The 18536-nt window shown below is 35.8% G+C and overlaps 1 protein-coding gene across 39 annotated transcripts in view; it reads right to left on the bottom strand.

Annotated features, from left to right (window-relative positions):
• LOC108707524 (target of Nesh-SH3) overlaps positions 1-18536 on the bottom strand; it is a 181819-nt gene that overhangs the window by 74286 nt on the left and 88997 nt on the right. For 34 of the 39 annotated variants that reach the window (XM_041582306.1, XM_041582307.1, XM_041582310.1 and 31 more), the window contains exons 9-17: positions 9030-9092; positions 8568-8648; positions 8136-8216; positions 5500-5580; positions 5050-5124; positions 4666-4722; positions 3041-3133; positions 867-950; positions 343-411 (exon numbers count right to left, since the gene is read on the bottom strand). In XM_041582306.1, the coding sequence (XP_041438240.1) occupies positions 343-411; positions 867-950; positions 3041-3133; positions 4666-4722; positions 5050-5124; positions 5500-5580; positions 8136-8216; positions 8568-8648; positions 9030-9092 (684 nt within the window). The remainder of the gene's footprint in view (positions 1-342; positions 412-866; positions 951-3040; positions 3134-4665; positions 4723-5049; positions 5125-5499; positions 5581-8135; positions 8217-8567; positions 8649-9029; positions 9093-18536) is intronic. The other 5 variants (XM_041582321.1, XM_041582346.1, XM_041582317.1 and 2 more) reach the window with 4 other exon arrangements.

Here is an 18536-nt window from a genome sequence, read left to right as displayed (position 1 = left end):
CTCTAGAAAGTAATACATAAAGCTGTCTACAGCTTAGTCCAAGGTTGATGACAAAATTTTAGCTGTACTGTCCACTGGTGGATTTCACCTGGTATAGAAGTGCCTGAATTTTGCACTAACTTCTCCCATTTTCATGCCAAAATTGTCATGTGTTTACTGACAGGCCAATGGCGTGCATACCAGTGCAGTTGCAAATGTGGGGTAGAAAACAGAGGATAATGTTTTCTCATAGATATCAAGCTAGAGTCAAGTGAATCAAGCTAAATATTAAGTCATACTGTTAAAATGAACTCATTATTTTCTATAAACTAAATATAAGATAAAAAAGAAGGCAAAAATCACCATTGCCAGTTTCTGGATTTTCTGTAATGTCTGAGTCATCTTCAGTGTAAGGTTCATTTATTCCTGTTGCTAAAAAAATAAAGTATTCCCATTATCCTGATCCTGATCAGCATAATTAAAATGATATGTATGATTAAAATAGTGTATTAAAATGGTGTATATGATTAAAAATGTGTATATTGAAAAATGTACCTACTTTCTATTTGTCCCTATGGGATTTTTAGAAATGTATTTATCAAATGATGATGAATAACTTTTGCCCATTGATAAATAAGCCTCTAAAAATTTCATAGGCATGAATATATTCAATATATTCAATATAATTCAATATTTCAACATGATGCATTAAAAAACTGGAAGACTATTATTGACCAAATCGATGCTTCACATAGAACAAATGAGGTATAGAAAACAACATAAGAATATTCAGTGTGACAGAGACGTAATTAAGAGTAAAAGCACTTTTATGTAATCACATGATGTGTGATATTTATAAGCAATCAACCTATTCAAAAGAGTTTTACCCTGTATAGAACTGGTTTGTTCTTCAGTACTCTCCCAAGTTGCACTTGCAGATGACAAGAATGTTGGTGGAATCAAAGGCAGACCTAAAATGCACATATTTTACTCAACTGATTCAAAGTTATAACGTTATAACTTGCAAGAAAAGTGTAATTTAGCAATTATTTCCAAATCAAATGGACTTGCAACTTGACAGTGGTGTTTCTGTTCATCAAAAAAGAAATGTGCATTCTCAACTAGACTCTAAGTTGAATCTTGATATCAGTGACCTGCATACCCACACATACACAGAACATTTACATGCAGATACTTACAAATACACAAGTCTTAGCTTTACTGTCCTCATGGTGAGTAACCAATCTCAAATAAAGTAAAAATTCCTAAAAGTGACCTCTTGGTGTTTCTGTTTGCAAAAAGAACCTACTAGCATTAATTAACAACCCTGCAGTCAATACTCAATCCCACAAAAAAAAAACCCACAGAAGACTGCACTGCTAAGTCATTACGAAAACTGGACATATGAATGGTGGAAACACGTACTTTGACCTTGTTTAAAAGGATACTGTCATGGGAAAAACATTTTTCATAATGAATCAGTTAATAGTGCTGCTCCAGCAGAATTCTGCACTGAATCCATTTCTCAAAAGAGCAAACAGATTTTTTTATATTCAATTTTGAAATCTGACATGGGGCTAGACATATTGTCAATTTCCCAGCTGCCCCAAGTCATGTGACTTGTGCTCTGATAAACTTCAATCACTCTTTACTGCTGTACTGCAAGTTGGAGTGATATCACCCCCTCCCTTTTCCCTCCCAGCAGCCAAACAAAAGAACAATGGGAAGGTAACCAGATAGCAGCTCCCTAACACAAGATAACAGCTGCCTGGTAGAGCTAAGAACAACACTCAATAGTAAAAACCCATGTCTCACTGAGACACATTCAGTTACATTGAGAAGGAAAACCAGCAGCCTGCCAGAAAGCATTTCTCTCCTAAAGTGCAGCCAGAAGTCACATGACCAGGGGCAGCTGGGAAACTGACAAAATGTCTAGCCCCATGTCAGATTTCAAAATTGAATATAAAAAAATCTGTTTGCTCTTTTGAGAAATGGATTTCAGTGCAGAATTCTGCTGGAGTAGCACTATTAACTGATGCGTTTTGAAAAAAAACATGTTTTCCGATGACAGGATCCCTTTAAGCAGTAGATGTGGTCAGGACAAGCAGTAGAGGGAATATCAATTGACTGAATGATTTTGTTTGAAAATACATTTGCTGAAAAGTTATTTACAAGTACATTTTCTAACAAGTTGGCTTTTTTATTATTTGGGTGGAGTTCTATCTTAAACTACTACATGATATAAAACCGCCTTTATTTTTTCATGATGTTCGTTATGTAGTCCTTTCATAAGGCTTGAAGAGTTGGTGGTCAGAACATCATGTATAATAGAACACTACAAAGTGTTTTTATGAATGCCATGACTGGGGTAAATATGAATTAAAGGGGACCTGCCACCTTAAGAAATAATTCCAAATTAATTTCTATTGTTTTTGTCAAAACAATAGACGTTAACTACACTGTAAAAATGGTTAAATAGTGTTTCTGTCAGTGTGCAATTACACAATCACAGCAAAATCAGCAGCAGTCATTTTGTGAACACTGGTTTTAAGGCAAGCTTTGCATCATCCCAACATCTTATTTAGGTTCCAGAATAGGGGACTTGATGAACATACCCATGCACTATTAGATTGTGATGAGGGAGGATGGATGAGAGGAGCACAGTGACATCTAGGAAGTGCAGAATGAAAAGTGAAAGTAACTGCCTGTCCCGCTATGCCTGAGTCATGGAGGTGAGATCAGGATAAATATGATTGACAGCTGAAACGAGTAGGGAGTTTTAATAAAAACTAAATTTGGGTTTAATGTTTAATTAGAAGAGGACTTTCATTATACAACTCTTTATGACTGGGTGACAGGTCACGTTTAAAACACAACTAAGCCCATCATGCAATATTGTTTTTATGAAAACACAAATGTTTTAGCACTAATTAATCATTGCTTTGTTTTTTGCTTATAATCTCCACTCCCAACCTCTAAAACCTGCAAGCTTTGTATAAGAAAAACATGACATGACATGAAATGCTACATATCCTTTACAAATAAAAATAAAAGCCTTTACCCACTGTTGTCCTATGGTGTTCAAGAGGTATGTTAGAGCTCACTTCTGGAACATCAGTTGGTATTGGATAAATCTCTGGGGAAATATCCATCACTGAATAAGAAGATAGAGATGTACTTTCCTGAAAACCTTGTGAATATTTGCAAATTCTGTATATGTATACACAGTGCACTAAATTTAAGCATGGGTGTTTTGCAAAAATACCTTATAGAAGTTAAAGGCCATAAACAGTTAATTCTGCCTATACTATATCATCTTTGTGTGCTAAACAGAGCCCTTTTGTGAGTGTGAGGAAATGCATAGAATATTCTACCAACTACATTGCCCATGCCCCACAAATGTGTCAAGTAGGATTATTTTAAAAGATTATTGCATTTAAAGAAGACTGTTAGAGATGATACTGTCATCAGCCTAAGAATGATTCATGTTTAAGCAATATTAAAAGTAGTATGTTAGCCAGAGTCCTTCACAGAGCTAGAAAAATCATTGTAGCAAGTAAATTATATATTCTAATATTTCCATTGGCCAGTAGAAAAGCAAAATTAAAAAAAGACAAGGCGAGCTAAAAATCTGCTATCTATTTTGAAGTAATGAAACAGCAACATTGAAAAAAAAACGATTTTCATTACTAGGGGCCCAACAAACATGGAAGTAGTGTAAGCTGTACATAATTTCTAAAATAGTTGTTGAGGCCAAACTAATTTTGACCCCTCGGTTATTTTTATGTTTTTTTTTGTATTGTCTTTTCCAATTACTCATCAAAACATGTATTTTTATCTATTTATAATTTGAATTGTTGATTTTCGAATTGTTGCGTTTTTTTTTTATGGCCAAAACTGTCAAATTTGACTAGGGTATTATTCAAATTCGATTCAAGTTTTTTTTAAAGATTCAAATTAGATTTTTGAAATGTATCATACACTGGCCCTTTAAGAATTCAAATTTGACTATTCGCCCCCTTAAACCTGACAAATCACTGTTTTAGCCCATGGAAGACATCCTGGGATCAATTTGGAGTTGTTTGCAGCCTTCCTGATATTCCAGTTTTTTTTGGAGAAAAAACTCTAATCAACCAAATTCGATTTGAATTTGCGGGTCAATCCTATTCACCTGAGTTTGAAAAATTCAATTTTATAGTAAAATGCAATTGGTTGAATTTCGAGTTCATGGGAGTTTATGGGAGTTTAAAATTTAAAACTCCCATGAACTTGAAATTCGACCCTTGATATATCTGCCCCCTAATGTCATTAGTCTTATATGAATTTAGAATGGAAATAGTGCTTGACATATGTTTCAAAAATTCAGAATGTAAGAGAAGCCAGTGCATGAATTGGTTATAGGTGATGCCAGCCTGTTCCATGGGTACGTTGAAATTAAATAATTTCTCCCAATTTATCCCGCAATCTGACGGAATTTTTTACCCTGCCCTATCAACATCTGGCTGACTTTCTGTCAGATATCGATCCGGGACACTCGTCAGATGGCGCCACACACGGACCGATGAGCTGCGGACTCGGTCTGTCGGCAGCTTTTATTGGCCTGTGTATGGGGGCCTTAAGATTTTACCTTTTAAAGGACATGTTAATTAAAATTATTGCATATTAAAGTACAACAATGAAATATACCATTAGCAGTCTCTGTCTTTTTAGTAGGCTCTTGTGTAAAAATGTCATTTTCTTTTTCTATTAAATAATGAAAAATCCTTAGTTATCATCTGAGTATCAGTTATAAGCACAGTGATGCATTTGGCAGTCAAAGACCAGAAATATGAGGCAAGGGTAAAATCAAAGGTCACTCTAAGCACAGCACATGAAAGAAATATACTGTAAATTATGAAATATTCAGGTAAAGAATGTAATGCTTCATGAATGTGCATGAAAGTTAACTTGCAAAAACTGTAATATAACAATGACTAAAGGATGGCATCAGCCCAGTAAAAGCCACAGGAGTGTAATATTTTTAGATGGACAGAAGCTTTCTACAGGTCTATCAGCATGCTCAAGATTTACCCTGGGTGGAACCTGGTTGTGCTTTGGGGGATGTGACATCTGGAGTAGAAGACATTCTTGAAACCAAAGGCATCCCTAAAAGATGCATATTATTATTCAAATGTTTGACCAGATGATATATATATTCCAAACTAATGGTAGTGACTTAACCTTTTCCCCAAATTCAGTATATAACATTTAAAAACAAACACACATTTGCTCATGATCGAGATGTTGCAAATTATCATCATAGCAAAGTACATTTTGGGGCTACTTGAATAAATATACAAACATATTGCAATCAGGTGCTATGGAAGAAATATCTATTTTTAGAATGCTGTGGGCAAAGGACAGCTTGGTAGGAAATGAATGACGGAAATTAATAAAACAAATAGAACAAACATTGAGCAAAGATGGACCATGCTTTGTTCTTGACTTGAAAAACCAGTGGTAAGAGACTTTAATCATTACCTACTGTAGCTGGGGTAGGTATAGACCTCTCAATATGTGTATTTTTTGGTTGAAAGGACGCTGTTGACATGTGCTGAATAGCTGTTGGGATAAATACAAATAATCACAGTTCCTTTCTTTTTTAATTTATTTTAAAAAATGGTGAATTATCAACCTTCAAGTAACTGACTACTGATACATATGCACAAATGTTCGTTATTTTTACTTAAATGCATTGCTTCCTTGCTTATTTTCAAGTAGCAATTATAGCAGACGCTGTCTAAAAAATTCAAATTCAATGCCTCTGTATTAACTCCATTCTGATTATATTAGCGAATAAAGTAATATGTGCTACAGAAGCACGCATATGAAGCTTTTGGTCAGTGTAGCTGGAGATCATATGACAAGCCACAGGCTATTTAACTACCTTTCTTTTTTTTAAAATGTTCATTCAAGGCATACGGAATAGCAGCGTGTAAAGAGGAGCTGTGGCTCCTCTTCGCTTCCTTATCTGCAGATGCACCTTTCCAACACGGTGCATCTGCAGATACATTTTCAGACCTGCTCAGTCTCTATTTTGACTGATATCCAATGTACATATATACAAATATAGAGGGCCACCTTTATGACTTCTCAGCTATCCAGCTGTCTTCATGAGTATGGATTGCTTTATGCTAAATCTGACCTGACCAAGCTGCATGAAAGCCATACATGAGACCCAATATTGTATTTTCTACTTTCATATTTGCAGAAAAGGTAAACAAATAATACCATCATAATTGAATATTTATTTATGTTTTTCTTAGGAGATTAAATATATTTTTGTTGAAATAGATGGGAGATGCTAGGCAGTTGCTCTGTTATTTTCTAATTCACGATTATTTATCTGCCCCAAAATAAAATAGATAAGGAAGGCTATAAGCGCTATATACATTTTTACCGACAAGCTTAATCTGTTGTTGGAAATCCTGACTTGCAAAGTTTTAGTTAGAACTAAAGTAAATCAAACAAATATGTTTCCATATTTTAAACGCTTTAAATTGCTGGAACACTCTGATATATTTTGTTCGTTTAAGAATGTGGTTAAAAAATCTTGTTTAGGAAGTTTTGCAAACTACACAATCTATGACACACTATCTATATATAAAAGGTGCATGTAAAGAAGGGGTGGACACAGTGCCAGAAGCCCAAGCATGCTTTATCTTCCTGCTACCATGGACATAGTTGCAACATACAATAGTCAGGTTGCAAGTGGAGGAAACCTTGAAGAAGATCTTTCCATAGTTAATTAAATGCTACCTAAATAATAAAGAAAGGCATGACAAGGTGTGTCTATTTACTGTAGGGCTGTTACTGATATGAACCATTCCTTTACATGTAAAGTAGAGGAGATTTAAGTGAAGAACCACATGGCAATGCTGCAATATGCAGGAAAGTACTTAGAAGACTTGCGCTGGCACATTTGCTTTAAAGCATCAGTTTCTAACTTCATTTGAGCTTCAATTAGCCTAAGACTATGCACTGCATATATTGTCTTGTACTATCTTAGCAGTGTTTACAACTTCAAGTTGTTCAAGTTGGCTTATTCATGTGCTGCATGTTTTTTCTGTGTTTCTGTGGTTTTTGCTTTAAAACTCAATCAATTTAAGCAGTTCGAGTTTTTTCGATAACTCAATCAATTCGAGGTATTCAAGTCCCCCCCCAGTTGCACTGATTAGAGTTTTTTACATTCACGTTTTTTCATAAATGAGCAAACATTCCAGTTGTGAGTTTATTTAAGGTATAAAAAAACTCACAAACTCGACCTTTGATAAATAACCCCCTAACAGTTTCGAAGTGTTCAGGCAACTGCAAAGTTAAAATCCTGCCCCTACCATAGATTGAATATATTTTTTACCCTCAAAAAAAAATTAAAACATAAGCCTTCATTAACTGGTTTGTCATTAGAGTACAAATAAGAAAATAAATGGTTCCAAAAGTCAGTCAATCAACCAACATGCTTAATCCCTACACCACAGGTTTCACACCTCTCTGCTTAGGTTTTTCTACAATTCTTATACAAAAAACTGTAATTTCTTTGCTCCTTTCATTCAGAATGTTTGCCTGCCTTATTTCTTTTTTTTCCACATACTTCATTGGCCTCCATGAAGTTAATAAAAGTTCTAAATATAAAAATATTCTATCTAACTCGAATATTATACTGTAATGATTTTCATTGTCAAAGCTAACTTTTTATTAAAGAATATAGAATTTTCTATTTCATTTACTATCTGTTATAGACCTTGTAAAAAGTTAATATGCTTTAGAGATTCCCTTATTCTGCTAAATATTAAAACTTCCTCCATAGAAGGGCTAACACGACAAGACTATTTCTAAACCAGACTAGGGACTGCACCTGTGAACAACTGAATCTGGACTGACAATAAAAATATGTAAAAAATATGATTTTAAAAAGTGCAAGACCAAGACAAAGTAATCTGTGTTTTCATAAAGAATAACACATTTTTTTTATCGCTTTGGTTTGAATCTCTATACATGTCTAACAATGAATGCTTTTACATTAGAGCTGCTTACACTGAACAAGATATAGTACATTTAAAGTGTGCATATTTGAAGTATATTTAGTTTATAACCTGGATTAGTGTACCAGTATTTACCAGGGTTATTCTGAGGCTCTCCTTGGTTAACATATGCAACTGTTTTAGAGGAGGGATAAACAGACTGAGACTCTAGTGATTCTGGAAGAAAGACAAAACATTAATAATTTATGAGTGCTAGCAAAACAACCAGAGTTGAATGTATATGGTCTGGCACCAGGAGAAGCTAAAAGAAATTATGAAACAGTTAGAAAAGAAAATGCAGTTTCTACACACAGAACTTATTGTTGCTGAGTTCAATAGCTATGGAGAATGAAGAACAATAAATAAAAGAGTTACAATAAAAGATGATGAAAGGGTTTTGCCGGGGAATATAAAGAAATGAGCCTTGTAATGAAAAAGTTCAGCGATGACTTCCTAGAAAGAGAAACTACATGACGTAATGAACCACGCTTTGTAAAGCTTTAAAAAGTGGCATGAATGACATGTTACCCATTGTTCCTCTGAACCATTCTAGAACACCATTTGGCGAATCTGTAGTTACATATTCCACAATTGGTTGACTTGTCACTGCTACAAAAAAATTCAAAAAACGTAGGTAGTAATACAATTAGAAACATGCTCAACTAAAAAAAATATATGTTTTCATTTCCTGAAAGAAATATGCACATTATTCATTGATTTTGTGAACTTGAATTATAACAACCATGCTTGTTATCTGGACTGTTTCCTCTGACTATCCATAGCATTATAACTATGGCATGAGAGGCTTTTATTTTCCCTAGAATTAAAATAAGTAAGTAAAGTTATATGGCAAAAAAGTTCCAATTTGCTTTAATGTAATTTGAACATACCTAGAAAAATGCAATTGTATGAATCATTTAGGCATAGAATGCAGTATTTTATAGCAAATATAAAATCAGAAATTTGCCATAATCTCTGAAATCACATTACCTGGTTTGTAGACTTCTGTGTCAGGTTTTTTGGTGGTTTTGGGTGTTGTAGGAAGTTGTGTTGCTATGGAAAAATATAAGGTTGAAATATTTAAATATAAACATGGTTATTATTTCAACAGAATCCATAAAATATTTTCTGTTTTACAATATGTTTAAACTTGGGAGCAGGATGAACTCAAACAACAGCTAGGCAACCGAGGAGAAAAAAACTGTCACATGGGAACTGTTTTGTCTCCAAATTGGCAAAGACTTTACATATATATTTAATCCCAGTAAAAATGTCAAAACACAGTCTATTGACATATCAGTTACAGTGAAAGAGAGCTTTTATCAAGTAACAATGTGCTTTCAGTCCCTAATAGCTAACTGAAACAATGTGATGCTCTGATTTTTTGTCAAGAAATATAGAAGCTATCTTAAATTGTTTCAGAAATTTAAAATATATTTTCTAAGCCTGTCATAAATTTTTAGTCCAATAACATCTGGATAGCCATCTTTTTCCATAATTTGCACGGACTAGTAACTGTCTGAATTTACATAACAGCCTTTGTGGTACTGAATCAAAAGCTTTATTAAAACCGCATAATTAGTACTATAACAAATATTGTAGTTTACAAAAGTTATACAAGAAAGTGGAGACAGATTTCAAATTGAACAGAAGTCTGGCTGGCATCATTTCTGGTGTTCACTGTGATGTACATTTATCAAAGGTCGAATTTGGAATTCATGTGAGATTTTTAAAACTCCAATTAACTCCTATTAATTCAAATTCGACTAGTCAAAATGTATTAATAAAATCGAATTTTTCCAACTCGGATGAATTTAAACAACCTAAAAATTTGGATTGAATTCAATTTGAATTTGATTAAACTAGATTCAAGTTTTTTCTCTGAAAAAAACTCGAATGTCAGGAATTCTGCAGACATCACCAAATTGATCCCTGGACCTTTCACGTTGACAGGTTTTAGGTGGGGAATAGTCAAATTCAAATTTTTAAAGAGCCAGAGTATGATAAATCCCGAAAATCAAATTCGAATTTTTTAAATACTCAAATCAAGTTTGGATAACTTGATAACATAGTTGAATTTTACAGTTTTGACCATAAAAATTTTGTGTGGACTGCAACTGCACTTGCGGATGTACATGTACCCTTTCATGTTTTGGGCTTCAGCCCTTTCAGTGCATAAAGAAGCCACAGTATTCTCTTTGCTAGTAGTAGGAGTGTCGGACTGGGACACCAGGGGCCCACCCAAAAACCTTAGACCAGGGGCTCACCAGAAAACCTTAGACCAGGGTCCCGCACTCAGTACTAATATTCATCTCCTCAATCAACCTCTATTCTCCTAGTTTGTTTTCTTTATATTATAATCAATTATTCCATCTATTTAGCCTCTTTGTTCTCATAGAAATAGGGAATGGGCATGAAATACACCAAAAGTTTAGCAGTATGAGGGCCCTCTGACACCTGGGCCCACCGGGAGTTTTCCTGGTATCCCGGTGGGCCAGTCCAACACTGAGTAGTAGAACAAGAAGTGATGAATTTCAGTCCAACGCAGTGGGTTGATAAAGATAAAGAGCCTAGCTCGAAATATGTTGTGTTGAATAAAAGCACTGATTTTGCAGCAACCCACTGTGTTGGACTGAAATTCATCACTTCTTGTTCTATCTGATATTGGCTTCATTGGACGGAAGCATAGTGATTGAACAGTCTGGTCGAATCCACTCTATTTTGTCAACACTAGTGTCAGTAGTAGTAGTGGGTGTCAGAGATTAGCCCTACATCTCTAGTAGAACTAGTCAACACCAGGAAACTATAAGTCTACTCCTCAGCAAAAGCTTCCTAATGACCCCCTTGTAAGACATCCCGGGTGATGCCGGCTATCTCACCTCCCGGCACTTCTCGTCTAAGAAATTGGTTCGCAGGCGCGCACTTCCTGTAGTTGCGTCAGCTTTGACACTGAGTGTCATGACGCAAGCATCACGGTGCAGAGCGCCATGACATCACAAATAGGCACCAGGATTCGAATTTGGTGCCAAAACAGCTTTAAAGGTCCAGTCCACCATTTTGTGAATGCCCAAGCTAGGCTTCAGTTTACTGTTCCTGCTCAAGTGTATTGCTGTGATTATCTGGTTTTTTGACTCCTGCCTGACCCTCATTTACGATTCCTGCCACCAGCCCTTGATCTTCGCCTGTCTGACTACGTCTTCTTCTAAATCCTTGCCGGTACTTTGTTTACTGACTTATTTCTCAAACCTGCACTTCCTTGTTGGTTTTCTGCAGCAGAAAGCCCGGGGCCCCAAAAGGGCGTCGTTGAACACCGGAGACCACAGGTTTAACCTGTGCAACCGAGTGTACCCATCACTGCGCAAGGTTCTGATAACGAGATTATTACACACTTTTTTTCCTATAAGTGTATTTCTAACAGCATGGTGACTTAATGGGTAGCATTGCAGCCCTGAAGTGCTTGGCTCCTAAGTTTGATTTTAGCTAGGATGCAATCTGCAAGGAGATTGTATGTTAAACTCCAGAAACATACAGGCAGGTTGAGTCCTGATTAAATAGACTGTGTGTAAATGTACTAGGGACCTTAGATTTTAAGTTCCAGGGCAGGAATGAATATGAATGATGTATAATCACTGTGAAAATGTGTTGGTGTTATATAAATACCAGGAAATAAAGACATATTCTCCATACTACAGACCCATCACATGTTTTATTACATTATGAACAAAGGTTTTTTTGTTTGGAGTAAACTTGATTTTATCACTTTTCAAATAAAGGAGTGTATATATGAACCTTTAGCACAAAATCTGTAATTTAAAAAAACAAAAACAAATTTTAAATTAAAAACACATGAAAACCCTTTATCAGGATGTACCAAGAACATTTTACTTTGCCTGATATAAGCTTTAAATCAGTGCATTTTGTTCTAGGAAATGTGAATTCAGGAACAACACATTCTAAAGAGGCTGTTGGCAAGCACTACTTTGACAATAATTTGGTGAGAAAAGCAGTCTGTTCATTCTGTGGTGTTATTCAGGACTATTTAAAGTTGATATTTGTTTGCAATTGTATTAAATCTCAGAAATTGTATAACAGAAAAATGGGAGATGTGGAGGCCTATTTATCAACATTCTAATTTCAGTTGTTTTAGAGGTTTTTGAAATCACGACTAAACTCACTTTCTCTAAAATCACGAATGTCATGAAATTTATTACAAAATCCAAACTGAAAAAACATAAATACCAGAAAACCTTTAAAACCACGAAACAAGAAAGCAATGCCAATAATATGTATCTACATTTGTAACACCAGCTGATTGAGCCAAAATGACAAAATAACTTTAGCCTTTATCCCTTTTCATAAGTATTATAAACCCTGCATAAAACACACTTGTTTAGGAGAGCAGGCCATTCCGATTTCACCAGTGTAATATATAGACTGTTGAGAATTTGCAAGCCTACTGCACCGATACCAGCACCAGTTTCTTTTTTCCCTAGAATAGCCATAGGTTTAATCAGCCAAGCTTGCAATTTAAACAAGTTGAAATCGGAATGGCCTGCTCTCCTAAACAAGTGTGTTTTATGCAGGGTTTATAATACTTAAGAAAAGGGATAAAGGCTGAAGTTATTTTGTCATTTTGGCTCAATCAGCTGGTGTTACAAATGTAGATATATATTATTGGCATTGCTTTCTTGTTTTTAATCCCTAATGGAAATAACAGGTTATTACATTGATGAACGGAGAGGTAAAAATTATTGCAAATTAGCAGAATAATTAATGTTCAACAAATGTGATACTATAGATAATATGATTATTTAATTGTGATATAATAATGTTAATGAATTAGAAGAAATCATTTAATGCCATATGAGTCTGCAGGAGACTACTGACCAAATGGCTTAATTTTTGTAAAACAAATGCTACTACTAAATGCTCTGATTAGTTGAAATACTGCTTTTGTAAATGGAGGGCAATATTTTTTTAAAACAACTTGGCTGGATGCATTACCTTATTAATCATGTAATGCATTGAATCTCAAACCTTTGTTTACAGTTACAAAGATCCATGAAGGATTCTTCCTTGGTATGGATAAGAACAGTGTGGGGCACAATAGTTTCCAGTACCTTATACATTTCTGCTTTGTCCAAAACTATCACAAATGTTATAAACATAATACAGCCTACACTTTAAATAGATATCAGAGGTTTTTGCTGACTTTCCTGAGCTATTGACATGCTGTAATGGCAGGGCCAGATTTACATAGCAGGCACCCTAGGCCTGCTGTTGTTCGTTGCCCCCATCCCCTCCCTTTTATTCACTCACATTTTCATAATCGGAACCAGAACAATGGGGGATTGGCGCATGGGAAATTTAAAAAACTTTTGTATCTCCTGCTCATCACCAGTGTTTCTTAACCAATGTGGGTGTGATTGGGCATCATGCCGCCCCTCTAAAATCCTGCCGCACTTAGCCTGGGCCTTGGTGGCCTCTCCACAAATCCGGCCTGTGTAATGGCTTCTATAACTTTATATTAATGTTTTAGTGATTTTGGACAATCCTAACGCTAAGGCTCAAAGCTTTGCTTCCCATCGGCACCCCTTGTCACACTGAGCATATGCAGTGTCACTGACACTCAAAAAATGGCCTAACAAAATAAAAAGATCAAGCTAGACAATGGTGATGCCATTGATTGTAACCATTAGAGGTTTGCTGAACCTCTGGGCTGGCACAGGAAGTGATGTGTACAAAAAATATCAGTTTTAGATGTCTAGGGGTGAATTTATTATGCTGGTCCAATTTTGGGAACGTATTGCGTTAAATTTTTTTTTTGTTTCATAATCCCTTAGCAGGTTGTCAAGCAATCTCTCTGCCTCAAAAGTGACAAAGAAAATATATGTAAATCAGTGATAATTATTGTCCCTTAATATGCTTCTTATTAGGGTGTAATCACTCTGCTGTGCTATACTCATACTTACCACAAAGACTTTTACTAATTGCCATGTGTACCAGTGCAAAAACTGGTCACCAGACAATGAAGATAAACTAAAATTTGAAAGCATGATGTAGTATCAATGTTCTTATTGATATAAAACAACAAAAAAATAATATACATTGGGGCTTATTTACTAAAATCCAAATTTATTTCATAATATTAATACAAAAAACCTGATCAAACTCCCATGCCCAATTTGATAAAATCGAGCAAAAACAATTTTTTTTTCAGGCTGTTTTCCCGAATCGCTTGATTTTCTACTTTCCAAAGCTTTATGGATTGTAGAGCAAATATTTTCTCACCAATGAAGTTATTCTGAAGTAATTATTTAAACACATCTGACCAAAATTGGCTCTCTGGGAGCTTTTATTAAAAGGAGGTATGGCCAAAGATAGAAGAAAGTACCTAAGGATTTGCCAGAACTGTCACAGCTGTGTAAAAACTGAAAAAATATTAAAGCAGATTCTGAATTGCTGCCATAATGGATGTCATCCAGCCCCAAATCATCCTCATCTTTATGAGTGTAAAGTAAACAGTTGCTGTCTCTCAGTACTAGCTGTCATGGTCTCAGTAATTCACCATGATTAATTTACAGTATATTGTCAATACACCTGTTCTCATTCCAGCTGAATCTGAAGTACATATGTTAAAGGAGAACTAAGGTCTAAAAAAGAATACTGTACAAGCCCACTGGTTCGGCAACCTAATAACAGTAATATAGTAGCACTATGCTGTATTATTATAACAATTAATTATTAAAGAACATTTTTACCAGTGGTGACTTTCAAAAATAGTTAAACATTTTGTTTGTAGGGGATCAGACAAATCTTTCCCCTGTTTTTCTGTCTGTGCCAACATCCAGCCCAGTTACAGGCTGGAGAGCCATCCGATTGACTGGGTACCCCAGTGCATCCTTGGCAAAGGAGGAATGCCTGACTTTGGAGCCAAATGTACAGGGTTTCCAACAGTGCTTATAAAGGGATCCCTGCTGAAGCAGCCAGAGAGATCCAGATCTGTGGAGTGTGACAGTGCTGCTTGAGAGGATTTCCCAGGAAGGAAAAGAAAAGGCTTTCTTTTGCTCTGCTTTGAGGAAGTATTTGAGCATCAGGGAGAGCCAGTTTCTATCTCCTACCTGTGGATACTTTGGCCACTGTTTCCCCAGGATGAGGACAGGTCTTGCTCATGTACCTGCCACATGGGAGCATCTACTACTTTCAAAGGGAAAGGCACCTTGGGGCAGGTAGCGCTACCTGGGGACAAAAGAGCTCTTGGGGAAGGGAAATTGAACTGACCATATTTATTCTACATTTATCCACCCAGTGTGGAGTGTGAGACTGTGGCATTGGGAGACTGTGCCAGGGGTTGATAATCCACACAGGTTCCCCAGAGTAAAATGATATTGTGTGATTTGCATTTACAGTTACTAAGTACAGTTTTACATAAAGTTTATATTTGTTTTATTGCAAACTGCGTGGGTTTTATTTTTCCTAGTGGAAATCCCCTGAGGTGTGCTCCTCAGTGTTCCCTAGATGGAGGCACTGTGCTGTAAATCCCAGTTCCCAGTACCAGCAAAGGGGACTCTGGGGGCCCTAGATTGCCAAGGTTTAATTGCTATTTAAAGAGACAGTAACCAAATTAGGGTTATATGTACATTATAGAAAAGCACCTAAAGTTTTAGGGCAAACATCCTGATATAGGCTTAACACATTATAATAAAAGGTTTACTTTTAAATACTGTATGTTCATGCCTTTTATTAAAACATTTTTGAGGAGCACAAGGATGTATGTAATATGCAAATACAAAAGAAATTACCCCATCTCAGTTCTGCAACTGTCATGGCACATAACACAGCACATGTAATGCATGTTAGATAAAAATTGTTTATCCTTGATAACTTCTTCTTTTATAGGTGAAGTGTAACGATTGTGACAAGCTGGCTGTCTGTACATGTAGTTTTTGGGGAAAATTAGCTAAGGTAGGCAGGTAAGAGTAGGATCAGAAGCATGAAGTCAGGGAAACCACATCTTCAGGCAAAAACACAGGTTTATTTAGACAAACTCTTCCCAACATAAAGATTATAGGAACACATGCACTCATTCTCTCTTTGGGGTTCTCGTCATTTAGGGTGGCTTCATAATATATTCAGGCTTCTCACTAAGACCTTCGGGGAGCACTACACCCCCATCAAACAAGGAGGTGTCCAGAGAGCCTCACAAACCCCTCCAAAAGAAGGAGGTATCCAGGGAGCACTTGAAACCCCCCTCCAACACAGGTAGTTTACACAATACATTAGAGTCTATGGGCATTATATGAACCAATATAATCCACTTTAGAAAGCTGTGTTTACACCATAGTTCATCTGGTTAGCTATAAGGGATTTACAGTCATTATTTTATTTGTAGTCCTGCCATTCATTTAGTTTTCTATTGGTCACAACATTCAGTTTTTATTGGCCCTAGGTTGTGGGGGTAGGGGGAGTAGATTCAGCTCTGTGGTACTGTCTTATGATTTTTATAACTATCCTATAATGAAACCAGTCTCTAAAATGTATCTTTACTGTTTGCACCTGTTTCTTTATTTTCTTGGCATATTAATTGGTGATCGCCTTAAATACAGTGTGTATTTTATGCTTGCATTCTCTACTTGTGTTTATAAAATTGTATCAAAATATTTTTATTGAATAGTTAATATTTAGTCACTCTGAAATGTAAATTTTTGTCCATTATTTTATTTAACCCATGTAAGTACGGGCATGTTGATTTTGATTTGAATGAAGCTTTTGATATAGTTTGCTGGAAGCCTTCACCAATCCAACTATACTCATTTAGTAATCTGACATAATCACACAGTTATGGACAGAACTTGGCACAGCACTGTCTTGGATTTGATTCTTACTAGGGCATACTATGTATTGAATGTTTATGTGTGTATTTAAAAGATTATATAGCTGGGGCTTTCCTCTTTCATTGTATATATCTGCCTTACAGAAAGAAAGTAAAATATGGGGCTTTCCTCTATGATTGGGGCAATATTAGGGAAATATACAGTATAAATCTGCCTTACAGAAAGGAAGTAAAATATGGGGCTTTAGTGTTTCATTGGGGCAATATTAGGGAAATATACAGTGTATATCTGCCTTACAGAAATGATGTAAAATATGTTATCTTTTGCTTTTTTTGGAATTGATTAAGTAAAAGCTAAAACAGTTTGGATTTCTGTATTAATGGCAAAAGCACACAAAGGAGATGCATATAACTTTTTTTCCAGATTCAGAATTAGCAACACATAGGCAGGATTGCTGAAGCCCTAGTCTGTCAGTGCTGGAAAGACATAGTGAAAAAAAGTTTTCCATGGGAAGGGCTGCTTGGAGAACTGAAAAAGCCTACTGATTTCTGGAGAAGACCAATATAAAATCTGCCAGGGGATCTAAACCGCAATTGTTTGGAAAGATTTGACAAGGATGTTCCCTGCATGTGGCTTACAGATTGACACATAGGCAAAGCAAAGTCTTAGCATAAAACCACATCAGCCACTTATTGCAACAGTTTCTGGCAAAAAAATTACTAGAAATAGGCACGTATTGCCCCTTATGGAAGAAATAACAACAACAGGCACCCTTTTTCCTTAAATAAATAAAATATTTTTTCTCTTAGTATGACTGAAATGCTTGGTGCATTGTAATCACTTGCAGTGCTTTGTCCTTTGTTTACAAAGAGAGAAGGCATAAAGATGTAAAGTGCTCTGAAATGCAACAGGTTCTCACTAAGGAGAGCAGTAAGATTTTTTTATCATGTAGAGAAAACAGTTGGACAGATGAATCACCCAGCTTTCTATCACCCATTTCATACCCATACAATCTTGTCACTTTATTCCTGAACAAGAGGTGGTTCTCACCCCTTGAAATTTTAAGTTTCATCACAACACTGGGCTTCAGTGTACATGAGACCATTCATAAGAGGTATTTGAGCCCATACATACTCCTTGCACTTGTGAGTATTTGCCAGGAGTATCTTCACATGGCTGCTCTGATGAATAGTGGAATGGACCAGTGGAAATGCCACCAGCCTGGATGTATTCGCTCTAAGGTGCTACTGGTGATTTGCATCTGATTGCCCAAACAAATCTTATACTAATGGCATTAATAACATGCATTGGCATGCTAGAAGTGACTGAAAATGTTTCTGGTAACTTTTGTGTTATTAAGAAAGGGTATTTTTTTCATCATGTGCAATTTCTCCTGCTAGTTGGAAATACCCAGTAACCTGGTAGTCACCTCCATTTCTTTCCTTCTCAGTACAAGATCCCTGTTTGGAAATGTCAACATTTTGGCTTTCTTGATGCTAAATAATGTTGATTTAGTTTGTTTAAGTGTCAAAATTTGTGCTTAAAATTAAGAGGATATAAACTCAATGCATAGGATCCCAATGTAAGATAAAAAAAATGAGCAGAATTGCATAGCCATTTGGGATGGGCAAAAACATTTGCCACTGTTAGATTTGCAGCAAAG

This window comes from Xenopus laevis, chromosome 2L (assembly GCF_017654675.1).
Source record: "Xenopus laevis strain J_2021 chromosome 2L, Xenopus_laevis_v10.1, whole genome shotgun sequence".
Lineage (NCBI taxonomy): Eukaryota > Metazoa > Chordata > Amphibia > Anura > Pipidae > Xenopus > Xenopus laevis.
Note: the sequence above shows the minus strand (reverse complement) of the source record. Positions and strands in the feature narration are given on the sequence as shown.